This window comes from Myodes glareolus, chromosome 11, assembly GCF_982192425.1.
Source record: "Myodes glareolus chromosome 11, mMyoGla1.1, whole genome shotgun sequence".
In the NCBI taxonomy this organism is placed as follows: Eukaryota; Metazoa; Chordata; class Mammalia; order Rodentia; family Cricetidae; genus Myodes; species Myodes glareolus.
In genome coordinates, this window is record NC_142036.1 from 23,513,828 (window position 1) to 23,525,911 (window position 12,084).

The window sequence follows — 12,084 nt, forward strand, 5'->3', positions numbered from 1 at the left end:
CCATCTGCTCCCAGTTTAAAGGAGAAAACACTGCCAGCAAATCTCCAAGTTTTCTTTGCAGATTTGCTTCCAGATTGGCGTAAGCATATGACACTGTGATATTATTTATGTGCCGGTGGGACAGAGCAAAGAAGGGAAATGCAAATACGGGCTAAGACAGCAAGGAATAATGCTGGAATACAGTTCAGTGGGAGAGTGCTTGCCTAGGATGTGTGAGGACCTAGGTTCTATCCCAAGCAAGAGAGAAACAGAGAGATGAAGGAGATGGGGACAGAGAAAGACAGAGGAGACAAAGACACAGAGACAGAGGAGAGAGATAAGCAAAGAGACAAAAGTAGATAGAGTGACAGGGGAAGAAGGGACCGGAAGGGTAGACTAAGGGAAGGAAGGGAAGATGAAGGGAGGGGAGGGAAAGGGGGGCAAGGAATGGTCCTATGGGGCTAGATATGGATTGGAGGCATAAATGCATCCTTAGAGATATACATAAGTGCAAGCATAATGAAAAAAATAAACCAGTCCTGAATTGAGAAAGTACTGAATACTCTTGACTCTTGAGAATCCATGGATCTCTTTTAGTATATATATATATATATATATATATATATATATGAAAATATGACATGGGACATGCACAAATGTAAAAGGTGTGGGGGAATGAAGAAAGTGACTAAGTACCCTGCAAAGATGAGGCAATTTACAATCTCTGTAAGAACTCAGCTTGGCATGCCTGCATCCATCTTGAGCTGCAATGACCACGATTGCCCCAGCACGATCCTAGCTAGTTTCCCTGTGTAATTTTCTAGCTGTCTATAGACAGAAGAACTGTTTCAGGGTATGTGGAGTGCTGCAACAGGATCCTGGTACCAGAAATGGGCCTGACTCAAACTCTAATCTAAGACAATTCCAGCACAATGAAGTCACTCAGACTAGCCAACTAAGTAGCCCCATTTGGTCCCAGTGATTGGATGCATTTGGACTTGATACCACCAAGGGTCATGCTTTTGTCAGTAAGTCCATGAAATCACACTTTATGTCAGATGCCCACCTCTATACACAGACTGTTCCAAAGCAATCTCTCAGATGAAACCCAGAAACACTCAGCCAACTAACCTTCAATCCCAGACCCTATTACTTGTTTTCCTATTCTTTGGGTAAGCTATATTGACTTTAAGTCTCATCTCAAGAATAGGAAGGGATACATAACAAAGCTGACACATGACAACCAGCTATTGTGTCTTAAAGAGTCTTTTCCAGCTCTGAATCAGCGCTTGCTCGTGAGGGCCAGTCTCAACACAGATTGTCGTATATGGAACTTGCAACAGGCTTTTTGTTGGAAGAAGTGAACCAGTAGGAACCCGGTCTCTAGCACTGGACTGACAGTTCTTTGGGGAAAAGGCAGTGGGTCTTAAATTCCACCCAAATTCACCTATGACTCCCAGAAGTAGCCATGAGGCCCACCATAACCTTCTTTCTAGAACCTTCACTCCCCACCCCATCAGGGTGAGCCTCTTGCAAATTCTGGTTATTGTTGGGGCCACAGGATCAGCCTACGGAATTTCCAGAAAGTCAACCATATCCCAGCAGGGTGTTAATCAGTAACACCCCAAGGGAACCACACTTTGGAATAACAAATATTTGCACAAGGCTCTGGGCCGCAAGCTTCTGCATGCCTCTTTGCTCTGAATGATCTTCTTAACACCAGAGGTCGGAACTGGTAAGAGACGGTGGATGGCGGGGGCCCTCCTGCATGTCTAACAGGGCTGGGGTGGGGAGAAGCACCACTTCCACTCTCTTCTAGTGGGCTTCAAGGTGAGATCTGTGGGGAAGGCATGCTGTCTTTCAGCTTAGACCCCAAAGGACTATAAATCCAAGTTGGTTATGGGGTGGCATAAAAGGCATGTCAGCCAGAGATAGGAGGCATCCAGGGGAATGGCTCTGAAGACCTGGTCTTTGTCTGCCATAGCTCACTGCCCAGGCAAGCGAGCCTGGTCTCACCAGGGCTGGGGAGAGGCGCGGGAGGCTCTGCTCCACACACGCTGCTCAGAGCTGAGTGTCAGGTCAACAGCCCATTTCCTGCTGTTCAGGCTCCGTGTGAGCAGGTGTGTCCTCAGCACACCTGATGGTGCCCCACTCCCAGGAGCACCATCCCGGGAGCAGCCCGCATACATTGTGGATGGCTCCCATGATGAACAAAGACCTGAAAGGACAGGTTACACTGTTCAGTAAGCAGGTGTCGTAACACCGGTAACAGACATTACAGGGCTACTTCAGGAACAGTGAGACTTAGTCCTAGGAAAGGGTGACATCGAGCTGGTGCGCTGGCAAAGTTCCCTGATGGCTGAGACAATCAGAAGCAACTATGAAACCAGGAATAATCGGAGGGTGTAAGTCACAAAGCTGAGCTAAACACAGTGATGGAATTCTCCTGGGCAGCTCGGGCTATTGGGACAGAAAGTAACAAATTCAGGAAGCTTAACAAATATGTTTTCACAGTTCTAGAGGTCCAAAATGAGGGGCAGCATGCTTGGGTGTGGTGAGGACCCACTTACTGGTTTGCAGATGGCTGACCTCTCAATGTGTCCTTGGTGGTGAGAGGAAGTCTCCAGTGTCTCATATTCTAAGGACACAAACTAGCACCATCTCCCTATGCTTATGACCTATTCCAGCCACCTCTCAAAGGCCCCGCCTTGCCATACCCTCAACTTAGAGGGTAGGGCTTCAGTTATGAGCTGTGAAGGAACAGAGGTATGGTGTCCATAACCAAAATGAAGGCATGATACTAGGGATATTTTGTACCTGGGAGGAGGTAACAACCCAATGCTTACAGCAATGTGGTGGCCTACAAAGTGTGACCTTGCCGTTAACACTGGGAAGCAAATAGTGACATTTGAGAAACCCAGCGAGTCATTCAGGTTGGAAGGCAAGGGTGGCACTGGTTTCTGTGCGGGCATTTAGCAAAGCAAGTGGCAAGAATCTGTGTCCTAGGGTTGGATGTGGATTGTGACAAGTACAGAAGAGGGACTGGGAGCAGTTCAGAAGCTGCTTGTCACATTCTGACTTGGGGTCCCATGGTCAGAGTGAGGGGCTCTACTGATGGGAACTGTCAGGCATCCCCCACAGGATACCTGCTGGCCTGGGTATCCTGTTATCCAGGCCTTCCTGTGGGCCAGCGGAGAGTGGACTACTGGGGACATCTTAGTGGCATATATGTCAGACTCTAGGATACTGGTAATATGGATGAATACATTGAATGGCATAGTCCCAGAGCCAGATTTTGGATCTGAGTGTGAAGAGGAAATTTCAGAAAGGTAGCGGCTGACATCAGAGGGAAGAGTATGGTGCTAGAAAGCCACTGCCAGGGCAAAGTTAGCTTCCACTGGGCTGTGGGTAGAGAAAGGGAGGAGCCCTTCCAGGAACTGTGTACAGGACATGTAGAGGAGGAAGGGCTTAAACCACAAAGCTCTACGTGGGGACACCTTCCTTTGGTCAGACTCTCTCTTAAACCCTCCAAACCCACAGTCAAAGGTGTCATCCATGGAGGTCCTGTGGCTCAGCATGGAGGGGCTGCATGATATATCTGCAGTCAAATGATAAAGGCAAAGCCTGAAGCAGATCAGTCAATGGCCCTAACTCCCACCTGGTCCTGCTCTGAGGCCCATTCCATAGAAAAGAGCCATACCCAGCCCTGCCGGAGGAAAGCCAGTGAGCAGAAACTGGGGGAGGAACCACAAGCTGCTCAAGAACCTGGCAGAGGACAGGACTTGGAAGAAGGTTTGTAACCACCCCCCAATGTGGTGTCCCCCAACCTATCTGCTCCAGGTCAGTCTAGGATATAGCTAACCTGCAAGAACCCAGGGAAGCCCACACCTAGCAAAGATGTTTTATTAGGTATTAAGACTCTCTCTCTCTCTCTCTCTCTCTCTCTCTCTCTCTCTCTCTCTCTCTCTCTCTCTCTCTTCCAGGATAAAGTGGCCCCTGGCCTCCACAGTTGTGCATATGAGGGCAGCTTCTAGCCTTTTGCTTCCTGTCCTCCTGGCAGAGGTGTGTCTGGTGACCAGTTTAAACTTCAGCTCCCATTTACCAGAGGCCCAGGCAGAGTTGAAGTCTCAGGATCCTCAGAACCAGACTTGGGTTCCCAGCAATGAAGAGGAGGAAGAACATTGGCTGAGGACTAGCCAGCAGCAGCTCTCCAATGAGACTTCAAACTTTGGGTTCAGCCTGCTTCGGAAGATCTCTATGAAGCACGATGGCAATGTAATCTTTTCACCATTTGGCCTGTCTGTGGCCATGGTAAACTTGATGCTGGGGGCCAAGGGAGAGACCAAAGTCCAGGTGGAGAATGGGCTCCATCTACAGGCCCTGAGTCAGGCAGAAGCCCTGATCCTCCCATCCCTCTTCAAGAGGCTCAGAGAAACCCTCTCCAGCAATCAGGAGCTGGACCTCACCCAGGGGAGCTTTGCCTTCATCCACAAGGACTTTGATATCAAAGAGACCTACCTCAATCTATCCAAGAAGTATTTTGATACAGAGTGTGTGCCTACAAATTTTCGAAATTCCTCACAGGCCAAAGGGCTTATGAACTACTACATTAACAAAGAGACTCGGGGAAAAATTCCCAAGCTCTTTGATGAGATTAATCCTGAAACAAAGTTAATTCTGGTGGACTACATCTTGTTCAAAGGTATTTTGTTAGTCTTCTGTTGCTGCAAAGCCATGGGAACCTGACCTTCTCTCCCTTTCCTTCTTCTGGTCAGTGTAGATAGTGCTAAAGGATGCTCTGCAAGCATGGGCTCTGCTTTACAGGTTCAGCATACATTGAAGAGGGAACGATGCTTTCCCTGAGGCCCCTCTCTTACCACCTGCAGACCTGTGGTCCTCAGTTCCCACAGCTCCTCAGTTCCCAGCTTTCTTCCTAATGTTTGAAAGAGGTAGCACGGGAGTATTGAATGTGAAGCTCACTGTCAGTGAGACTTGGGCTGCATCTCCCAATCTCTGTTTTTGTGATCTGGGCCAAAAGTGTGTGTGCGTGCGTGAGTGCATGTATGCGTATCTGTGTGCAGGTACACCCAGAGGTCAGAGGTGTTGGATCCTCCTAGAATTGGAGTTACAAGTAGTTGTGAGCCACCCAGTATGGGTGTTAGGAACCACACTTGAGTCTTCTGTACAAGCAATATGTGCTCTTAACTGCTAGGCCACCTCTCCAGTACCCTGATCTTAGATTTTTTTAAATATAAAAATTGGGATTCTAACTTGCTATAGGTATAAAGCCACCAGAGCTGACATATGCTAGGTACTGCACATTGTGCTTAGAACTTACTGCCCACCATGGGACAGGAACAGGTGGTATCTTTGCTAGCCCTGGTAGTCAATGTAGCAAGCAGAGTAGGGCCACTGTCTCCTTTCTTAAGGGGATGCAGGTGAAGATTGAAGAAGCTAGGTTGATCAGGATCACAAATGGACGGTAGAGGCTAACTACAAAGAAAGATCCCATAACCTCATTACCCCAATTTCTTCCAGCTTCAACAAGCCACAGGGTATGGTGTGGATGCCTCTGGTACTTAAAGCTGTACCAGGAGACTCACAAAGCCCTAGGTTGAAGGACCATTTGCCAGAACCCCCAAAAAGATACTTAGTAGAGTCATGTAGTGGCCTCTCCTCTCAGAGCCACATGAAGCAATGTTGAACTGGAAAAACTCCTACTACCAGTAAAGTATATGTTTCCATATGGGCATGATGGGGCCATGTGGTAGCCAGGAGTCCCTCATGCAGACAGTCATTGGAAGCCATCACCAGGAAATGAAGTTTTGTTCAGATCCAGAATAAGGAAACAAATAAGAGGAGGGGACATCTTTGTCTTTGTGGGTGGTTCCATGATGGGTCATGGTTAGAGCTAAAATTTGAACTTTGGGGAATTTGTTGCCTGGGCTGTGGTTCAAGCAAACCTGAAAAAGGAGTGGCACTCCCTGTTTGGAGTAAACAGGGTAGGTAGGATAGTCTCCCCTCCACCACTCAAGCAAAAACCAATGTGTTCTGTGGAGGCTTGCTTCCATAGGGGCTTTCTTCTGACTTGTTCAGGGAAGTGGCTGACTCCATTTGATCCCGGCTCCACCGAGGCTGACAATTTCCACCTGGACAAATATAAGGCTGTTAAGGTGCCCATGATGTATCGGGAAGGCAACTTTGCTTCCACCTTTGATAAGAAGTTCCGTTGTCACATCCTCAAACTGCCCTACCAAGGAAATGCCACCATGCTAGTGGTCCTCATGGAGAAAACAAGTGACCCCTTGGCCCTAGAGGACTACCTGACCATAGACCTCGTGGAGACATGGCTCCAGAATATGAAAACCAGGTATGTTGCTTCCCCTGCCTCTCAGATTTGGCCTGTCATCCTCATGATCACTCCCAACAATTTTACCCAATGCCCTGTGGCTTACTGCCCGTGCTCCCCAGTGAGTACCAAGCTCCAACAGGTAGAAGCAATATCTGTCCTGTTTTCTATTCTATCTTCAGCATCCCCAGTGTAGGCCTAGGTTTATTGTTCATTAACTCAGCAAATATAACTATTTGCCTATTGAGATACCTCTTGATGTCATGGTTGTATCAGTTAAGAATCTGGGCCAAGGGAGAGAGACCACACTGTGAGAGGACGGAGCACATCAGCAGGTGCAGGCCAAAGCCAGGGATGTTCTCATCTGGTGATGAAGGGTAAATTTCATGAGTGTATCTGTGGGGAAGAGTATTTAGAGGCAGTTCTGAGATAAAGCACAGCTGGTGGCTCTGAGGAACAGCAAAGCGTCGCTGCAGCCATTGGAGAAGAGGTGAGATGATTCAGGCCTCAGGACCTCACATCACAAGCTCAGAAGTCCTGGGCTTTGCCTGCAGGAGCTGGGGAGCCACAGAGGGTTCTGAACAGAGGCTTGAGGAGATCTGAAGATAAGATCACACAAAAGCCTGTGCTGGGAGCAGGCACTAAGGATGAGGACCACAAGGAAGTCAGTCAGTAGATGCCGTGTACTTCAAGACGCCACCGCTTAGGCTATGATGGTAGCAGGAGGTGGCAGAGGTAGATGAGACTCTGGATCTGTCAGGAGGCAACAACTGACAATACTGATGACTAGATAAGGAATGGGTGGGGAGAAAAAGAAAGAGAAATAGAGACATGGGTCCTGGGGGATAGCAGTCAGCCAACAGTAGCTGTAGATCTGTAGATCTTGGCGTCAGCATCTCAAGGATGGGTATACTTACTAAGAACATGAAAGGAATATGTCTGATAGTGAGTTCAGAGCTCAGTCCTAACATCTGGACTAGAAAAGTCTCCCTAGTTCTATGTGAAGGAAACCAGGCCAGGGCTAGACCAGGGTCTGACTCTAGGAATGACAAGTGGTTTCCTGGGTTAGGACCATAAGAGCAGGTAAGATTAAACAGGGGACTCTGTGTGAAGAGAAGAGATGGAAGGGCAGGGTAGACATTCGGGTGTTTGTTGGAAGTCAGTCCACCCACTGGAGTGCAAGGCAGACAGCTCCAATAAGAATCTCATGGTGCACCTTCCAAGTTCTTCCACTCCAGAACTGGTACGGAGATGAGCTCAATCCACGATGCAGGTTTCACTTTCATTTTTCTGTCATTTTTTTTCCAAATCTTTAGGAACTAGCCCTAACAAATGTCTGTTGACTGATTATATTTATGAATTAACACTTAGGAAGTGTCATATCCTCAGATATTTCCAGAGTGAAACCTGGTCCAGCGTGCAACAAGGAGAAAGGTGGGGAAGGGCATATTTATGGAATAGTTGCTGTATACTAGACACTGTTCTGGACACCTTGCATATGTCAATCATTCTTTGCATTAACTCTGATATTGGTATATGCACTTTTGACTACTCTTTATAGAGCAAGAAAACTAAAAATTAAGATTAATTTGATGTAATTAGTAGCTTTTTAATTTTTTTCTGAGCCACAAAACTCATCTTTCCAAATCTCATCATCTCAGAGAACTCTGAGGGAAAATAAATAACCTCAGAGCCTCCCTGGCTAAGATGGCTGGGTTAGTTGAAAGCCCTTTTTGCTTCCTTTGTCTGCTCATCCCCATGTTCTCTGGGAATACTTGGTCTGAGGTACTGGGCTGGGACAGCATCCTCCAGCAGTCTGAAGGGATACAGGAAGCAGCTAGGAAGTTGGTTGAGGTTGCTTTTTTAACAGAGGGAAATGGACATGGAGTGTGGCATTCTTTGCTAATTCTTTGGATTTTGCATAGTGAGCTAAGAAACTAGTTCACGGAGGGAGACAAACTGACTCTTCATAAGCCTAAAGTACTTTCTCTGAGACAGAACATGAGCTATGTAAAGTCAGGCAAGAGAAATATTCTTGGAGGAAGAAAGAAACCATGTTGTTATCAGCAGTCCCTAGCCATTTTACCATCATCTGTCCATGTGCCACAGGAAAATGGAAGTTTTCTTCCCCAAGTTCAAGCTGGACCAGAGGTATGAGATGCATAAGCTGCTCCAGCAGATGGGAATCAGGAGAATCTTTTCCACCTCAGCTGACCTCAGTGAACTCTCAGCCGTGGCAAGAAACCTTCAGGTGTCCAAGGCAAGTCAGGGGCTCCGCTGAGGCCCAGTCCTCAGCTGCAATGCCACTGAAACCAACAAATACTGTGCAAACCATGTTGTGATTAAATGTCTAGCTTTGGTAAGGAATTTTACTCCACTTCTAAAAACTTGAAGTAGCATCCAAGCCGGGTGTTCTGAGAACCTTAAGCCATGCTACTCAAACACCTTTTTAACTAGGTTCTCATTGGAAGAGCTCCATCCCTCTTCTCTCCCAAGGCCTAGGAAGGCATCTGCTCCTCATACAGACTGCCTTATAACCCATCAGTACCTGTGTTGAATATCAAAAAGGCTCAAGAAATTATATCACCTTTAGTATGAAAGAAACCTCTAGTCATCACCTGGCCCAACCTGCCACGTCTTGTGAGGGACATTCTACCTCCTCTATAATTAGCCTCAGAAGAACCTCTTGTTCTTCTTCTCCCCACCGATCCCCCCCCCCTCCTTCCCATTCTTCAGACAAGGATTTCATCCCTTCTTTGGAAAACAGCCCAATACACAAATGGCTGATTATTTTGCAATATGTTGACTGGTAAGTACACCAACTCACACTTTTTGGTCCTGTTTCTGAAGTACTGAGAACAAGTTTATTCAACTTTGGTACTAGTAAGCACATACTTTGTATGTATGAGAGCTGGTACCTGTGAAAGATATCTTGAGGTGCCTGGACACACCAAACCCTTTGATGTCCTTCTGGCTAGCACTGCTAGCTCACACCAGATCTCTTCAGCTAATTAGTGTTCTTCTGGGAAGTAATCTTGGTTCTTGCAGCAGTTCTGTGCACTGTAGTGAACTAGTGAGCATTCCTGGCCTGTGCTCATTACGACTCTGTCCCTCATCATTACAAACAAGGTTTGATTCAGATTTGCTAATATAATTGTTAATTCTGAGAGATTTAAATTGGTATCCATGTAAGTAGAAGCCAGCAGGGTAACCTCAGTCTGAGTACAGACAACCAAGGTCCAGGAAGGCACCATAAACCCTCAGGTTTGCCCACAGGAAATGCCTTAGAGCAATATCAGGCAGCCCAAAGTGCCTTCAAGGCCCAGGAGCTCAGCTCAAGAATCAGCATCACAAAGTACATGTTCAATAAATACATGCTAGATGCCCACATGTAGAAATTTACCAGCCAGCTTCCCTGATCCTAAGCCTAGGAGGCATCTCACAGACACCACACCGGTTGCCATAGCCTCCTAGTCTTGTTTTGATTTATGAGGCAGTCTCTGGCACAATCTCATGCACCTCTTGGCAAAGATAGGCTGCAACACTGAACCCCAGGAACATGGCTGGGTGGGCAGAACTACTGTGGAGATTTTCAGTCAATTCCCTTTTCCCATTACCACACAAATAGTCTTCTGCGTCCTTTCCTTTTCTAGGTCTTACAACAATCAGTGCTTGAAGTAGATGAAAGAGGAACTGAGGCAGTGGCAGGGACACTGTCTGAGATTGTCGCTTACTCCATGCCTCCTGTCATCAAAGTGAATCGACCTTTTCATTTCATGATCTATGAGGAGATGTCCAAGATGCTTCTGTTTCTGGGCAGGGTGGTGAACCCCACTGTCCTGTGACTCAGGCGTGTATAAGCCTCGGCCAGATCAGATGCTGAGTCAGAGGGGTCTGAACCACAGGACACTGCTGGTGAATGGTAAAGAGTGTGCTCTCCTCTGCATTTGGCCAGTTTGTTGTGGCTGTTCTCTAACACAGAAATTAAAATGACTCATATTTTAAGGAGATTCTGTGCAATCTGTCCAGCATTTTAAACTTGCTCCTGAGAGCCTTTGATGACTGACTGAAGACTAGCTGAGGAGAATTCTTCTCTGCAGCTCACATGTCTGCACGTTGAGAGCAGTGGTAGGGCTGCTGGTGTCTCTGGGGAGCACATGGGCATTCTCCTACAGGCATGTTTCTCCCTCTAGTTCTCTCTCATGCAAAATCAGGGTTTTAATTTAGTTTATCCCAGAATTCCTCTGTCTCTCTCTTTCCCTCTCTCTCTTCCTCCCCATCCCCACCCCACCCTCCAGTGACAGGGGCCTACAACATAGCTCTGACTGGCATGGAACTCTATGAAGATCAGGTTGACCTTGAACTTGAAGAAATCCACCTGCTTCTGCCTCCTGAGTGCTGGAACTAAAGGTGTGCGCCACCATGCTCAGAATTTTTTGTGTTGTAACATGTTTTAATTAATCACAGAATTCTTTCCTTTTTATTAAAATTAGCACGAAATCACCATAATCTATCTTAATCACAATGTCTGACTCAACAATACCCCCTCATCTCCAGGATACATCTAGTCACACATTTCCATCACAGGAATCACAGATCATCCAGTTCAATGCTTTCATTTTATACAGAAAACAAATGGGCCAGAACTAGGGCCACATCCTGACTTTCAGGAGTGACAGGCACTTTTTCCTCTATGCACTCCTTTCTTCCTAAGAGTTTATATATGTACATATAAATACATATGCTACAGCAATGAATACAGTCTCAATTATATTTATCTTTTGCCAACAAAAAGTATATGTCTTGTTCATTGCTGATTAAGGACACATCTTCATGAGCCTTTATCATGTGGAGGGCCTTGACTATAGTGCCCACTGTACGTGATGAATATATCAAATCTTATATCTCAGTGGGAGGAAAACACTTGCCCAAGGCCATTCAGTATGACCATGGTGAGCCAATCCTTCCTTCTTATTCTAGTCTCAAGTCTCCATCTTCCCTCTTTAAAAGTCTCTCAGAGACTGCTTTGATCATCCACTGTGGTTGAACAAAAGTGAGCATGGACTTTGTCCCAATATGAAAGGAAAATGAAAATACCTCTAAAGCATTCTTGGATAGTCATTTTCTATCTTATAGAAATAAGACAGTACTTTGGAACTGGGCGGTGGTGGCTTACACCTTTAATCCCAGTACTCGTAAAGCAGAGGCAGGCAGATCTCTGATTTCGAGGCCAGCCTGGTCTCCAGAGTGAGTTCCAGATCAGCCAGGACTATTACATAGAGAAACCCTGTCTCTAAAACACAAACAAACAAAAAGACAGTACTTTGGGATTAATCAGAGATTCCTGAATGAGGCTAACTAGTCTCAAAATGTCAACTATGTTGACAAAATTCTTAGTAGCACTTCTATCAGCTGTCTAATAATAAACACACCTAAAGTTAATTTGTTCCTTAGTTACTTAATGACTGTAAGTCAAGAGTAACATGAACAGGAGGCAGTCTAAACCAGACTTTCTCACCATAGTCTTGACATTACCTCACTCTGTAGTTATCCTAGGCATTAATAGATGTTCACTTAGGACCAGAAAACTCTGGGGCCTAAGAAGAGAGACAAGAGAGGATGGCTCTAACTGGCATTCATAGGTACTTGTGTTCAGTTATTTGGTTGTGCTTGTGGGGAAAGAGTAGGAAGAGAAATTTTATTTTTTTAAAGATTTATTTTATGTATATGGATGTTTGTTTGCATGGATACTCGCA

General features: G+C 46.1%; 1 protein-coding gene across 3 annotated transcripts; it reads left to right on the plus strand.

The window, feature by feature from the left end:
- Positions 1-1,566: 1,566 nt before the first annotated feature.
- Serpina10 (serpin family A member 10) lies at positions 1,567-10,336 on the plus strand. Of its 3 annotated transcripts, none has more exons than XM_085697874.2 (5): positions 1,567-1,714; positions 3,963-4,681; positions 6,076-6,349; positions 8,438-8,588; positions 9,982-10,336. In XM_085697874.2, the coding sequence occupies exons 2-5, from the start codon at positions 3,997-3,999 to the stop codon at positions 10,171-10,173; spliced, it is 1,302 nt and encodes a 433-aa protein (XP_085554000.2). In that variant the 5' UTR covers positions 1,567-1,714; positions 3,963-3,996; the 3' UTR covers positions 10,174-10,336. The 3 variants fall into 3 exon arrangements, with proteins under 3 accessions (XP_085554000.2, XP_085554001.2, XP_085554002.2); XM_085697875.2 differs by having other exon boundaries at positions 1,697-1,809; XM_085697876.2 differs by lacking the exon at positions 1,567-1,714 and adding an exon at positions 3,516-3,771.
- Positions 10,337-12,084: the final 1,748 nt, after the last annotated feature.